This window comes from Moschus berezovskii, chromosome 21 (assembly GCF_049115385.1).
Source record: "Moschus berezovskii isolate FMDL1 chromosome 21, NW_MosBer_1.0, whole genome shotgun sequence".
Lineage (NCBI taxonomy): Eukaryota > Metazoa > Chordata > Mammalia > Artiodactyla > Moschidae > Moschus > Moschus berezovskii.
Genome location: NC_142480.1, coordinates 68,561,853 through 68,578,229, shown reverse-complemented (window position 1 = coordinate 68,578,229; position 16,377 = coordinate 68,561,853). Strand labels below are relative to the sequence as shown.

Sequence of the window (16,377 nt, the reverse complement as noted above, 5' to 3'; positions counted from 1 at the left end):
TTATTTATTATTTTTAAATGATAAAAATTGCACTGAGTTGATGAATGGTTAGTTAATACAACTTTATTAGCACCGATAATCCATTGAGGTATCTGAAACTTCAGTCTCCTTTATTTTTAAGATTTTGTGCTTTTTCTTCTTTAACCAGGAACATTCTAGAGCAGTAATAAGTTCATATATTTTACATAAAGATACATAGCAAATCTTCCTGTCTTATGCAGTTTTGACACATAGACATATATACCTTTCATCTTTCCACATTTATACTTTCCCACAGGTTGTTGTGGGCCAAAAGCTAGGTTTTGTGTGGATGAGCTTCTTCTTTCTTGATATATGCCATGAAGGAAAATATTGGGAATAATTCTGCTTTCCATCCTCAAGGACCAATGGGAATTCTAATATCAGTAAGCATTTTAATTTTTAATCAGTAAGCAATTCTAGTATCAGAGGAATTTTCTCGACATTTGTATTATGGATCCAAGTAGATGGTGTATTAAACATTTTTAATTAAAAATTATTACATTTCCAATTATTGACTGAAATGTCAGTATCCTGAAAATACTGACATTGCTCTTAGGGAATCCTATAACTCCAATGATAGTGATGCTCTTGGCTGTGCTAATCAGCCAAGAGGCTGGGCCACTGACTATGACTAACGATCTCTATGACGGAATAGAATGGACCAGTGTGTCCCAAGGAGACGGAGTCCTGCGAGCTCAGTGTCTGCCACATATCTCAGGATCAATGTGCCTGGATCAATGATGACCTCCAAAATGGATCTCATTGGAATCTGAGCCAGATGAGTGGTGAAAGCACTTACGTGAACTGAGGTCTAGCACAAGAGACCACGCTAGGTAAAAATGTTGGGGTGGGGTTCAGTTTGGTCAGCTAGTAGTACTATAGGGTCCATAGTAACTGAATGCTATCCTGATTCCATAAAGGAAGAGAGTTGAATTTCACAGATGTCTATAAATATCTGACTTAAGGATGACATGGCAACTCCTTGAACATTTGCTGGCAGTATCCATACAGTCATAGTAACCAGGTCCAGCACAGGAGTAGAGAGGCCAGTGGTAAATGGTTATGCTTACCCATGAGACATTCATCCATTTTTTTGGGTGCCAAAATCTTCAGAATGAGGTTGATTAGGTATTCAAGGAAGAATATATGATTTTCACTTATTTATTTCTTAAAGTAAAAAAGAAAAATGTAGAAATTGTAATTTACTATTTGTCAAAAAGTTTTCTAGAACATTTTAATTTCTTTGATGAACAAGTCACAAGAATTGGAAGAGTTTTTTTTTCCCGTCACCCAAAGAATTTTTTAGACATTTGTGTTATTGATCCAAGTAGATACTGTATTAAGCGCTTTTAATTAAAAATTATTACATTTCCAATCATTGATATTCTAGGTAGATTTCATTGCCTAATATTTATATTGTGTTGGTGGGTTTCATAATGTTGAAGGGGAGATCCTAGTATTAATACCTGATGCCAAGGGAGGGCTTTGGGGGAACTTTGGGACTGAAAGTCTTATGACTTTCAGTGTTATCCTGATCCAAGTAGTGAGCATTACTTTTCTTCTTACATAGTCAAATGAAATCTATGGTTTATTCCTTATAATATGTTAAATCTATGGTTTCTTCCTTATAATATGTTATTAGTTTATTAACTTATGGTTTTGTCAAATTCCCTAATTTCCCAATATATTCTATAGATTAGAGGTGAAATTAGAGTTGGATGGAATTCCTACCAGTTATCCAAGTAACTGCTGATTTTACACTTGTATCAGCTCCCTTCTATGAAAATTATCAGAACAGTGCACTCCAGAGGTAACAATGAAATTTTTAATTAATGTATTTTCTAAATTTTTTCTAGTTTGTGTTTTTAGCAAGCAAAATTATAGATGGTGAAGAAAGCTGATCGCCGAAGAATTGATGCTTTTGAACTGTGGTGCTGGAGAAGATTGAGAGTCCCTTGGACTGCAAGGAGATCCAACCAGTCCATTCTAAAGGAGATCAATCCTGAGTGTTCATTGGAAGGACTGATGCTAAAGCTGAAGCTCCAATACTTTGGCCACCTCATGTGACGAGTTGACTCACTGGAAAAGACTCTGATGCTGGGAAGGATTGGGGGCAGGAGGAGAAGGCAACGACAGAGAATGAGATGGCTGGATGGCATCACTGATTCGATGGACATGAGTTTGAGTGAACTCCAGGAGTTGGTGATGGACAGGGAGGCCTGGCGTGCTGTGATTCATGGGGTCGCAAAGAGTCGGACATGACTGAGCGACTGAACTGAACTGAACTGAATCTAAACAATATGAAGCTTTTAATAGTCTGGGTCATCTGAGGTTTCTGTGTACTTTTCCCCCAGGATTCTAATGCTTCCTCCATTTTGAATAACATCAGAAGATCCTACTAGAGAAATAGTACTTTTGTTTACTTCAGGTCATTTCAGTCATTCAGTCGTGTCCAACTCTTTGTGACCCCATGGACTGCAGCATGCTAGGCTTTCCTGTCCATCACCAATTCCTGGAGCTTACTCAAACTCACATCTGTTGAGTCAGTAATGCCATCCATCCAACCATCTCATCCTCTGTTGTCCCCTTCTCCTCCCACATTCAATCTTTCCCAGCATCATGGTCTTTCCAGCGAGTCAGTTCTTCGCATCAGGTGGCCAAAGGTTTGGAGTTTCAGCTTCAAAATCAGTTATTCCAATGAATATTCAGGACTGATCTCCGTTAGGATGGACTGGACTCTCAAGAGCCTTGTCCAGCACCACAGTTCAAAAGCATCAATTCTTTGGCAGCCAGCTTTCTTTCTAGTCCATCTCTCATATCTATAAATAAGAAAGAAAGAAAGTGAAGCCACTCAGTCATATCCAACTCTTTGCGACCCCATGGACCATAGCCTACCAGGCTTCTCGTCCATGGGATTTTCCAGGCAAGAATACCAGAGTGGGTTGCCATTTCCTTCTCCAGGGTATCTTCCCAACCCAGGGATTGAACCTGGGTCTCCTGCATTGCAGTCAAATGCTTTACCCTCTGAGTCACCAGGGAAGCTATACATGACTATATCTATACTCATATGATAGCTTTGACTTGATGGAACTTTCTTGGCAAAATAATGTCTCTGCTTTTTAACATGCTGTCTGGGTTGGTTGTAGCTTTTCTTCCAAGGAGCAAGCATTTTTTTTTTTTAATTTCAGGGCTGCAGTCACCATCTGCAGTGATTTTGGAGCCCCCCAAAACAAAGTCTGTCACTGTTTCCCCATCTATTTGCCATGAAGTGATGAAGCAGATGCCTTGATCTTAGTTTTCTGAATGTTGAATTTTAAGCCAGCTTTTTCACTTTCCTCTTTCACTTTTCTCAAGAGGCTCTTTAGTTCTTCTTTGCTTTCTGCCATAAGGGCGGTGTCATCTGCATATCTGAGGTTATTGATATTTCTCCTGGCAATCTTGATTCCAGCTTGTGCTTCATCCAGCCCCGCATTTCGCATGATATATTCTGCATGTAAGTTAAATAAGCGGGGTGACAGTATACAGCCTTGATGTACTTCTTTCCCAGTTTGGAACCAGTCTGTTTTTCCATGTCCAGTTCTAATGTTGCTTCTTGACCTGCATACAAATTTCTCAAGAGGCAGGTCAGATGGTCTGGTATTCCCATCCCTTGAAGAATTTTCCAGTTTGTTGTGATCCACACAGTCAAATACTTTGGCTTAGTCAATAACACAGAAGTAGGTGTTTTTCTGGAACTCTCTGCCTTTTTTGATGATCCAGCAGATGTTGGCAATTTGATTTCTGGTTCTTCTGCCTTTTCTAAATCCAGCTTGAAGTTCACAATTCACATACTGTTAAAGCCTGGCTTGGGGAATTTTGAGCATGACTTTACTAGTGTGTGAGATGAGTGCAACTGTGCAGTAGTTTGAACATTCTTTGGCATTGCCTTTCTTTGGGATTGGAATGAAAACTGACCTTTTCCAGTCCTCTGGCTGCTGCTGAGTTTTCCAAATTTGCTGGCATATTGACTGCAGCACTTTCACATCATCTTTTAGGATTTGAAATAGCTCAACTAGAATTCCATCACCTCTACTAGCTTTGTTCGTTGTGATGCTTCCTTAGGCCCCCTTGACTTTATATTCCAGGATGTCTGGCTCTAGGTAGTTGATCACATGATCGTGGTTATCTGGGTCGTGAAAATCTGTTTTGTATAGCTCTTCTGTGTATTCTTGCCACCTCTTCTTAATATCTTCTTCTGTTAAGTCCTTACCATTTCTGTCCTTTATGGTGCTTGTCTTTCCATGAAATGTTCCCTTGGTATCTCTAATTTTCTTGAAGAGATCTCTAGTCTTTCCTATTCTGTTTTTTTTCCTGTATTGCTTTGCATTGGTCACTGAAGAAGGCTTTCTTATGTCTCTTTACTATTCTTTGGAACTCTCTGTTTACTTGGACATACTAAATGTCTTATTATGCATGGTTAACAGATGGACATATATACTTCTCACCATTCCATAATTTTACTCCATGCCAGCAGATCGACATGGACTAAGAATTCAATTTCATTTAAATGCTTTTATTCTTTTCCCTTGAGACATGAAATGAAAGAAAATATTGGGAATCATTCTGCCTCTAATCCTCTGGGCCAGTGGGAATTTCCGTGATGGTAAGTACTTTGTCCTGAAACTACTAACATTACTCTCAGGGAGTATAACCCTCCAATGACAGTAAGACTCTGGCTATGCTAGCCAGCTATCACTGGTGGCCCATGTAACCCATATAACACCATATAATGGTGACCCAAACATTGCGATGGGTCACCATTGATGCTGGTCTCCATGATTGAATAGTGTGAGCCAGTGTCGCAGGGAGATAGATAGCTCTCAGTGTGTTCCTGAGAGCTCAATGTCTGCAACATATCCCAGGATCAAAGTCTCTTCCGCAAATGTGCCTGGATTGATGATGACTTTAAAAATAGATCTCACTGTAATCTGAACAAAATGAGTGACAAAATCACTTATGTGAACTGAGGTCCAGCATAAGAGACCACTCTAGACAGAAATGTCAGGATGGGACTCGGTTTGGTCAGCTAGTGACTTTGGAATTGCATGGAATCAGTTCAGTCTCTTAGTTCAGTTCAGTTGCATGGAGTACTCACTACCATTAAAAAAAAAGGCTGATTTTGTTACTTTCACCTGCTCCCTGTCTTAGGATGGAACAAAATAATGCACTCTAAACGTAATAACCCAAAGACTGTTCTATACATCTGTGTCTCTTTTGCTGTCTCGTATACTTTTTAAACAAATTTTCTTTTCATGGCTTATTTTAATTATACTTTTATAATCAAGTAGATAATTGGTTTTGTAAAGTGTCTGTTAACCCAAATAATGTGTTATTAATTATCTGGTGAAGTGTCCTATATTTTGTCCCCTTTATTTGCAAGATTTTTGTGCTTTCTCCCTTTGAATAATATCAGAAACATTCTAGTAAAGTAATATGAGTATATTTGATATGAAGGTATATGATAAGCCCTCTTGTCTTATGCTTGTTTGACAAATAGACACATATAATCTCATTTTTCCATATTTTTACTTTGTATGGACCATTAGTTGTGTTTCATTTGAAAGAATTTGTCCCTTCTTCTTGAGCAGTGGCATGAAGGGAAGTATTGAAAATAATTTTACCATCTCATCCTCAAGAGCCGATGGGAATTGTAACATCAGTAAGCGTTTGGTCTGGAAAGTACTGGCATTCCTTTTAAGACCCTGTAATCCTCACATGACAGTGAGATTCTCGCTATGCTAGTCAGTCATGGTGCTGTCACTGACTGTGGTGCAGGCTCTCTGTTATTTATCACTGTCGGTCAGTGTGTCTGAGGGCTTCTTACCCTGAGTGCTCAGAGTCTGCCATATATCTTAGGATCAAAGTTCCTTTCATAGTGTGCCTGAATTAATTATGACTTCCTCACTGGAATATGAACAAACTGAGTGACAAAAATCACTTGTCAGCTGAGATCCCTCCTAGGGACCATGCTAGACAAAAAAATGTGGAGGGAGCTCAGTCTAGTATAAGCACCAACTAGGATGAAGTGTTTGTATATATTAAGGGAAATGAGCTGTACAGAGGTCTGTAAGTATCTGGTTTAAGGAGAGATGGAAGCTCTTGGAGTGCTTGGCTAATAGCATCCATTCACTCAGAATTATTATACTCTAGGCATTTGATTGTTGTTGTTGTTCAGTTGCTCAGTTGTTTCCGACTCTTTGTGACGCCATGGACTGCAGCACCATTTCCTGAGAGTTTGCTCAAACTCCTGTCCATTGAGTCAATGATGCCATCCAACCATCTTGTCCTCTGTTGTCCCCTTGTCCTCCTGCCTTCAATTTTCCCCAGCATCAGGCTCTTTATTAATGAGTTGGCTCATTAGATTTTTAGCTGTCACAAAAATTCATAAGTTGTTTTTCTTCTCACCCAAATACAAATTTTCTAGACATTTGAGTGATGGGGTCAAGTATATGCTACCCTAAATACTTTTAATTGTGAGGTCATTGCATTTCCAATTCTTGACATTTTATAGGTTAATATTCATATTCCTTCAGTCTGTTTCATATATGTTTTAAGGGAGATCCCAGTTTTAATGTGTGATTCTAAGGGTCCTTTGGAGAGACTTGCACCAGGTCTTAGAACAAATGACTTTCTATACTCTCCTCTTCCATGGAACAAAGTGTATTTTTATTCTTGTCACACAGGTGGCCAAAAAATGTGTATAATTAAATCTCAGGTCAATTAATATTCAGTTTGGAAGATTTTCTTTTTCGACTCCTCTAATTTCCTCTGTGGTTTGTAAGTTGGAAGTAATATTTCAATTGCATAGAATTTTTATCCCACCAAAGAAAAGCTGGTTTTGTCACTTCTGCCAGCTCCTTATCTAAGGAGAAATCCAATAATGCACTCTCAACATAACATCTAATCTTTTATAAATTCCTGAGTAATTATTATTTTTTAAGTAATGAAAAATTTAATTGGTGTTGTGCAGTCTGTCAGTTTAAACAGTTTGAGTACTTAATAATCTGGTGATTCTTTGAGACTTCTTTTTATACATTTCCAGAATTTTTTATTTTTTCCACCTTCCTGCTGATGCTTCATATAGAAATTAAGCATGGAAACAATGGCAAGGCTATTCCTCACCAGTTTGGCAGAGAGAAATTGTTTCTACTGAGGGATGTGCTTGCCGAAGTATCACTGAACCCTCAGCAGCGTGGCCTGGTGAGCATCGCTGTGACGATGGATGGGAAGTGTTCTCGGCGGGGGAGCGCAGCGTTCGGCTCTCCTCCCGTCACCCCTGCCCTCTCAGCCACACGCCTGTAACTGTTGTGCACGTGTGAGTCTTGCCTGCTCTGCTGTGACTGTGCCATCAGGCGTGGTGTAACCCTGCGCTTCCCCTGTCAATTGCTGGGTTCCGGAACTCAAACAAGTGCTACAAGTGCTTTTTAGATAATGTTCTTTATTTCTCTATCATGGCTTTTTTCAGGTTAGTCCTCTGCAATCCATTGGATCACCTTTGAGGATAAAATAATTCTAAGGTTTAGTTTATAGAGTGTATATATGCATTATATGTGCATTGTTGTGACTGAATTATTCACCAGGCCAACATTTTCCTGGAACTTTAAGTATGTTCAGACAGTCATATTGCACATTTAATTTGTCTGGCAGAAAATGTTGGACAATATTTGCTCTTATGGAGACCAGAGCCTAACACAATTAATATTGATGGAATAATATTGGAAACATTCTAGCAGAGCAATGCTTATTTAATAGGCAGTTACATTATTGAACCCTACTGTCTTGTGAATGACAGACCAATGGACAGGTTTACTTCTAATCTTCCCACAGTTTTATTCTATTCCCACAAGGTAACAAGGATAAAGCTCAAGTTTCTTATGAAAATGTTTATTCCTCCCCCTTGAGATACACCATGAAGGAAAGGCTGACCCTTAGGGGCCTGGATCACTGATGTGGGGTCTAGTATCCATAACTGAAAGGGTGGATAAGTGATAACCTTTGGACTTATACCTTCTGAGGCGAGCAGTGCCATATTTTAGAAACTCATATGTGTATCAGTTGCTCTTATAATTGATCTCATTTAAAAATCTGAACAATATGAGTTAGATAATCACTTCTGAGAAACTGAGGTCTTACATAGATAGCCACCCTAAGAAAAATATTTACAAGAACGAGATCAGTTTCTGAAATGAGAAACTGTACAGTTCATTTCCTCTACTGCATTCAAGAAGCTAAACTTTCCAATATCACAGTTCTTCCTGGTACCATACAAATGAAATTGTATGGTACAGTTCAGTTCAATCACACAGTCATGTCTGACTCTTTGCAACCCCATGGACTGCAGCATGCCAGACCTCCCTGTCCATCTCCAGCTCCCAGTGTTTACTCAAACTCATGTCCATTTAGTCAGTGATACCATCCAACCATCTCATCCTCTGTCATCCCCTTCTCCTCCCACCTTCAACTTTTCCCAGCATCAGGGTTTTTTCCAATGAGTCAATTCTTCACATCAGTTGGCCAAAGAATTGGAGCTTCAGCTTCAGCATCAGTCCTTCCAATGAATATTCAGGACTGATTTCCTTTAGGATAGACTGGTTGGATCTCCTTCCAAGGGACTCTCAAGAATCTTCTCCAACAACACAGTTCAAAAGCATCAATTTTTCAGTGCTCAGCTTTCTTTATAGTCCAACTCTCACATCCATACATGACTACTGGAAAAATCATAGCTTTGACTAGATGGACCTTTGTTGGCAAAGTTATGTCTCTGCTTTTAATTTGAGGGTGAAATTGCAACTCTTTGAGTGTTTAGCTGGTAGCATGAATACACTTGTAGTCAACAGACCCTGGAGAATTAGTACATGAGCACTGAAAATTCTAGAAATGGTTGTACCTATACTTGAGCCATTCACATACTTGTCTGAGCTGCTGGAGTCCTCTCATAAGGGCTATTTATAGATGGTCAAAACACAAACAATGAATTTTTATTTTTCTTCAGTAACTGAAACAAATATATGGTAATTGAAAAGTAGTTACTATGTGTGAGACCTTCACAATATATTTTAATTTGCTTGCCAACCAGTCACTAGGATTGAATCATTGTTTCTTTGTTTCTTTTTATTCCATCAACCAAGAGAGTTGCACAGTGAGTACTGGCTTCAACTACATACTACATTAAACATTTTCAGATGTGAAATGATTAAATTTCCAGTTCTTGTTTTTAGGTTTTTTTTTTTAGCATGGATTTCCTTAGCTACTTTTATATACCCCAAGTGGATTTTCTAATATGCTTAAAAGAAAGATCTAAGAAGACCAATGCCTTAGAAAAAATATTTCTAAACAAATATGTTCCAAACAATAAACAATGTTTATTGTTTTTGTCATTTTGACTGCCCAATGAATATCTTTGATGTATTTCTGATAATAACTTGTTACTAGATATTCCATTAAGAACATTTTATCTCTCAACTCCCTGACTTCCTTTGTGCTTTGTAGACTGGAAGTGATGTTAGAGAGAAGGGATATTTGCTGCTTGGAATTCCACTGCCACCCTGAAGACGTGCTGTTTTCGTCACTTATACGAGCTCCTTTCTCTGGGAAAATTCACAGCAATTCTTTCTAGAGGTAATATCCAGTTGTAATAAATGTATGTTGCTAGATTATTTTACTATGTTATTAAGCAATTTAGAATTTTATTGCTTTTATGAGGTGTCTGTTAATCCAAAGAATGTGAAGCATTAATAATCTGGTGAGTCATACGAGGCACTTTTCCACCCCAAATTTTTTCACTATCAGTCTTTTGAATAATGTCAGAAATATCTCAGAAGAGTGATTATATGTATTACATGCATAGTGAACACTCCTGTCTTGTATCTGCTGACAAATGAACTCATCCTACTTCTCATCTAGATGCACATTTATTCTTTCCCATAGACTGACATGTTCCAAAAACTAGGTTTCATATGGATAAGCTTATTCCTTCCCCTTGAGATGAGACATAAAGAAAAGTGTTAGGAATAATTCTTCCTCCATCCTCAAAGGCCTGTGTGAATTCTCACAAAGGTAAGCATTTTCTCTTAAAGGATACTGATATTCTTTTAGGGAATTACAGTGACAGTTAGAAACTGTATGCACTAGTCAAGCATGAAACTGGGTCACTGATTGTGCTTGTTGGTCTCCATGACTTATTAGCATGCCTGTGTGTCCAGTGGTGGTGGGATCTTTAGTGTTCAGTGACTGTCACATATCTCAGGTTCATAGTTGGCTTTTATAAACACGCCAGGGCCAAAGACGGTTTCAGTCATTGGTCTATTGTAAAATCTGAACCAAAGGAGTGATAGAATCATTTCTCTGAAACTAACTTTAAGATATATAAAAGGTTAGGTAACAAAATTAGTGTTACTTGAAATAGATTGTGATAATTTAAGGTGCCTCTTATAAACCCTAGGGTCAATACTAAGCAAATAACTCAAAAATAAAAAAACCCTACCAACTAATTAAAATAGTGCAATAAGAAGTGTCTATTTAATACAGAAAGGCAGTTTAAAATGAACAGAGAAACCAAGAATATATAAGACATCTAGAAAATGGATAGGAAAATGGTAGACACAAATCTAACCACATGACGATTATATTAAGTTTAAAAGAAACGAAGATTTCATTTAAAAAATTAAACAGGTGCACATTGCTTCTAAGAGAGATACTTCAGAACAAAAAAACTGAAAGTAAAAGGTTATTAATTATATCATGCAGAAAATACCCAAAGTAAATAATAAATTTTTGAGCAAAGGTCAATGACATAATGGTAAAGAATGGAAAAGAATACTTTCTGTTCGCTAAGTCAAACCACAGAACAGTTCTATCAACAGCACAACTGTTTGAAAGACAGAAACACAGCATAACTATAGGGAAAACCCATGAAACCAAAAGCTAGATTTCTGCAGATTGATGAATTTGACAAGTCTTTAGTTAGACAGGGGGCTTCCCTAGTAGCTCAGCTGGTAAAGAATTCACCTGCAATGCAGGAGACCCCAGTTCGAATCCTGGGTCAGGAAGATCTGCTGAGAAATAATAGGCTACCCACTCCAGTATTCTTGGGCTTCCCTGGTGGCTCAGTTGGTAAAGAATCTGCCTGGAATGTGGGAGACCTGGGTTCGATCCCTGGGTTGGGACGATCCCCTGGAGAAAGGAACCGCTACCCACTCTAGTATCTTGGCCTGGAGAATACCATGGACTGTATAGTCCGTGGGTTTGCAGAGTTGGACACGACTGAGCACTTTCACTTTCACTAGTTAGACAAGATGTAAATCACTAAACTTAGAAATTAGAGAGGAAGCATCACTACTGATTCTGTAGATTCCATGAGGAATGCTATTGTTTGTCTCATTTTGTTTTCCTGAGGGCTGGTGGCTATAGAGGAAAGCAGCAGTTTGGTTGCACTTTAAACTCAGTAACATGCTACTGCTATTTAGAATCACATCGCTATCAGTGAATCTCCCTCTATAAGACCATTTACTAAGTTACTTCTCAGTTTGTGTGTGTGTGTGTGTGTGTATGATTGATTCACCAAATGGGGTTTTAATTTTAATGGCATGACGCTTTTAAGTTCATTTTTGTGACACAAGCTCCTAATGGGTTATCATAGAGTAGGCTCTCGGCAAACTTCTATTGAGAATAGATCTATGAGTAGATGATATAGGGTGATCTTACAAATAACCTGGCCATCTAAGCAGAACAAAAAATAAACGGTAGAAAAGAAACATAATTTTCAGTGGGTCCAGGTAATTCAGTCAGTTTTGGAAAAGCACCAGAGAGAAAGGCTCTGATGCAAGGTGCTGATACTGAAATGTGCAGTTATGAGCAGCTAGCTGTAGTTTCAGTGCTGTGTAACAGAGCAGGAAGCAGCTTCCAAGTGAAATCAGTATGGAAAAGGGGTGACTTCCCAACTTCAGATGAATCGCCTTTTTCACTGGAAGTGGTGTTTCTCCCCCTCCAACCCTCAGAAGATGACTTTCTGGGAGCTCTTTTGGGCATGAATGATACCAGTAAACCCCTGAAGGAAGACTCTTCAGACAGAGCCCTTTTGCCTCCCTCTTGTCTGAGGGCTGCCCTCCAAAGGTAAGGGTTTTGTCAGAATAGTCATTGCTTTCTAGGAGGAACCACCTCTGGGCAGGAAGTTAGGTGTCAGTTTTCTGAAGATTTATGTCTTATGCCTACATGCTAATTGAAAGGCCAGATTGTGTAATGAGTTAAGAGATACAGCTTTTCTTATATACCTTCATAGTTTTTCTACATCTTGGTTAGTACCTTTACAGTTAATATAAAATATTTCCTTAACTTTTCTGATCTAATAAACTAAACTTCTCGGGCTTCCCTCGGGGCTCAGATGGTAAAGAATCTGCTCGCAATGCGGGAGACTGGGTTCAATCCTTGGGTCAGGAAGATGCCCTGGAGAAGGCAATGGCAACCCACTCCACTATTCTTGCCTCGAGAATTCCATGGACAGAGGAGCCTGGTGAGCTACAGGCTCACAAAGAGTCAGACACGACTGAGCAGCTAACACATACACACACAAACTGAACTTCTTTGCTGGATCTGTTGTGTTACCAGAGTATTATTATATTCATGAGATATAGTAATTCTCAGTAATCATTAGACTGAAGGGTAGACAAGTAGTTTTGCCTGAAATAATTCATTCAATGAATGAATGACCTAGCACTTTAATGAGTCAGATTCAGAGGGAAAGAGACAGATAAAAGCCTGAAATAGTTGGAGATCTCCATTTGTTGGCCTAGCAAAGGAGAAAAAGTATCACCAGTGTTTGGCATCCTTGATTTTAAGAAATCTTAGTCATTTTTCTGGCCATAGCAGGTACCCAGCTGCTGAAAATGCGGCTTTCTCTGTGTATTCTGGGTAGAATTGTTCCAGAACACATAGAAGAGTATACAAGGACTTCATAGCCCTCAGAAGGCTCCTGAGAAAATGTGCGCCTCACCTTTGCCAATTTTCCCCACTATGTCCTTGCAGGTGATGACCACAGAGACAAGGTGGATTTGTTACTGTAGGTGCCATTACTTCTGCCACCAGCTTCTCCAACACAGTGACACAGTCTTCTTTGTGCATGGAAACTCTTCTCTTTCCTGTGTTGCAGTGGATACCTCCTGCAGATAAGAAATGGTTAACTGAGAAATGCTCATGTTGGGATATCATCGATGAGACTTTAATTTGGGCATGGTGACTGTTTCCCTTGCTTCTACTTGACTCAATCCCAGGAGCCTCAGTAGAGGAAATTATATTGCACAAGAAACTCAAAGTGATGGAATTGCTCAGTACTCCCATAAATATACATTTATAATTTTCATTTGCCATGTAGTAAATTTAAAAAATAAGATCTGTTAATTTTTTTCAAAAATTCAAAGCATATCTAAACATCTAATATATAAATTAAGTGCCCTTTCTCTCTTAATCCTATCTCTGAGTTTTCCTCTATTAAGGGAGTTGTGTGCCTCCTTTAAGCAGATAAATGCACACACACAGATACAAGCTATTTTAGGAGGTTCTGGAAGTAGAGCTATACTGTACACATTATTCTGCAAATTTGCTTTCATTTAACAGTTTTTTCAATGCCCTTTTTTTCTGTTTCAGTAATACATGTCTGTGTCATCTGTTGAATGACTGCATGATTATTTTGTACATTAAATATAATTAAATGTTTCAAACATTTCTTATTCATAGATATTTATGCTAGTACCAAATTTCTGTGCAGTGAACCTCCCTATATATCAATAATTTGCATTTGTCTATTATATCATAATAAATTACTTAGCAGTTAAAATACTGGGATTAATTATATGCATATTTCAAATTTTGAAAATGACCACAAGATTTCCTTAAATACATGGTAACAACTTGATCTTCAAATGACAATGAATGAAATTGCCAACTTTCCCACAATCTCACAGATAATGAATTTTATGAATATTTGAAATCTTTGCCAGTGTGATAGCCCAAACTATTGTCTTAAATTGTATTTCTTTTGTTTTTGAGTTTGATCATTTTTTCATGTTTATTAACCATCTGTATTTTTTATTTTCTTTTTATGTCCAATTTTGGGGCTGCGGGGAGGTTTTAGTCCTTTGCTGATTTCAAAGAGCTCATTTATTATTGGGGGAATAAGCTTTGGATTGTCACTCATTACAGATATTTTTTACACACTTTTAACCTTATTTTTGTTATAAGAATGTATTTGATTGTTATATGTCCAGGTATAACCATGTTCGCTTCTATGGCTTCTGAGTTCATGTCATTTTGGAAAGGTATTTATACTGATCCCATAGAACTCTTCACCTATGTTAACTTCTAATTCTTTTGTGTTTTTTTAATTCAAGTTCTTAAATCACAGAAATTTTTTTTATTTGAAATCTTAAAGTTGCCAAGTTATTTGCCATTACCTGCGATTATTTGCCAATAATTGCCCATTTGTCTGTAATGCCATCTTGCACATATGCTGTATTCTCATCTGTGACTGACTCCATTTTTGTTCTGTGAGTCTGTGTGTCTCTTCTTCTGCCTCCTGTCTCGTGTCTTCTCATAGAAGAAATTACAGTTTAGACTGCAATTTCATTAACTTTTAATAAATTAATTTAAGGGAGAATTGGTTTTTAATAATAGTCTTCCTATTCAAGGACAAGGTATGTCTTTCTTTTTATTCAATAATTTTAATTATTGTTAATATTTTCACTTCGTGGCAGGAGTATCTTCTTTCAGTTTATTTTCTTACTTGAGAATTTTTCTGTATCTGAAAAGTTTTGTGTTGTTTTAGGTGTAAGTGGTCTCCTTCCTCTTTTTCATGGAGTTTCTTTTTTTTTTTTTTTTCAAACTATATACTAAATCCTTTGAAAATACTGATAGTTGTGATTCTCCTCTCCCAGATTATCTGGATTGTGGAAATATCACCCACCCTTGATTTAGTTAGGTTTTAATGCCCCTTCTTGTTTGACCAGCATGTTGTTTCTGGTCTATTACGCAAAAAGACTCTCAGAGACAGCTATAAGCAAGCAAAGCTGAGTTTATTAAAACTGCAGCAGAAAGGGAAAACAGCACTTTGACAAGGTTTAATCGTATTTCAAAAGCAGGAAATTAAGGTCATGAGGGATGGGATGATGGTTTAAGGTAGGATTTTCAAGGCAGAAAACTGTCTTGTTGTTTAGTCACTAAGTCATATCTAACTCTTTTGCAACCCCATGGCTCCTGTGTTCATAGGATTTGCCAGAATACTGGAGTGGGTTGCCATTTCCTTCTCCAGGGGATCTTTCTGACCTAGGGATTGAATCCACATCTCCTGCATTGACAGGTGGTTTACTTTACCAGGGAAGCAAGGAACTGGTTAGCAGTGGGCAAAATTCATCCTGTGAGAGTTTGCTGCTGCTGCTGCTGCTGCTAAGTCGCTTCAGTCATATCCGACTCTGTGTGACCCCATAGACGGCAGCCCATCAGGCTCCCACGTCCCTGGAATTCTCCAGGCAAGAACACTGGAGTGGGTTGCCATTTCCTTCTCCAGTGCATGAAAGTGAAAAATGAAAACGAAGTTGCTCAGTTGTGTCCAACTCCTAGCGACCCATGGACTGCAGCCTACCAGACTCCTTTGTCCATGGGATTTTCCAGGCAAGAGTACTGGAGTGAGGTGCCATTTTAAACTTGTTGAAAGAGTAAGATGAAAACATTGATTGGATTTAGATAATCAAATTTTTGTCTGATGAATGAGCTATTTCCCTATGTGAATAATATGTTATCAATGATAGAAGAACTGTTTGGGTAGATGAACATACTGAGTGTATTTGTTGGTTTACAGTTCTGTCTTGTTTATAAGACCCTGCTGGGGGTGGTATCAGGTCTTATTAGTTCCAATAGGTAAGTTATTTTGATTTAAATGGTCTCAGTCATCAAAATGCTCATTTTAAATTTGAGATTCTTATATATTATGTTAGGTAAAGTCTCTTACCTTTTATATGTTTCTTAAGGAATTTTAATCAAAACCAAGTGGTAGATGTAACCAAATACTTTTTGCATAAACAATTATATTATTCTTTAAACTTTTGTCATTGTGAAATAATCCATTTTTAGTATTGAAACTTTTTTTATTCCTTTTATTGTTCATTCAGCAAACTCTTTTTGGTTAAAAAAGTGTTGCTTTTTAAATTCACTATTGAATTATGAGTATCTTAGTTTGATTTGGAATTTTTGCAGTCATACTGCTAACTGAAATTGATCTGTAATTTTATTTTTTGTTCTATTTTTGTCATGTTTGTATATTGGATTTTCTGA

At 37.9% G+C, this 16,377-nt stretch overlaps 1 protein-coding gene and 1 pseudogene across 40 annotated transcripts in view; both read left to right on the top strand.

Moving 5' to 3' along the window:
• The window catches only part of LOC129550201 (uncharacterized), a 137,260-nt gene extending 121,142 nt beyond the window's left edge, over positions 1-16,118 (top strand). For 33 of the 40 annotated variants that reach the window (XM_088829749.1, XM_088829737.1, XM_088829738.1 and 30 more), the window contains 5 exons: positions 7,103-7,260; positions 9,550-9,678; positions 9,988-10,116; positions 12,057-12,171; positions 13,081-16,117. In XM_088829749.1, the coding sequence (XP_088685875.1) occupies positions 7,103-7,260; positions 9,550-9,609 (218 nt within the window). In that variant the 3' untranslated portion in view covers positions 9,610-9,678; positions 9,988-10,116; positions 12,057-12,171; positions 13,081-16,117. Of the gene's footprint in view, positions 1-4,591; positions 4,664-7,102; positions 7,261-9,549; positions 9,679-9,987; positions 10,117-12,056; positions 12,172-13,080 lie in introns of all 40 variants that reach the window. The other 7 variants (XR_016035685.1, XR_016035684.1, XR_016035682.1 and 4 more) reach the window with 6 other exon arrangements.
• Positions 4,951-5,032, top strand: LOC129550769 (small nucleolar RNA SNORD116; annotated as a pseudogene).
• Positions 16,119-16,377: the final 259 nt, after the last annotated feature.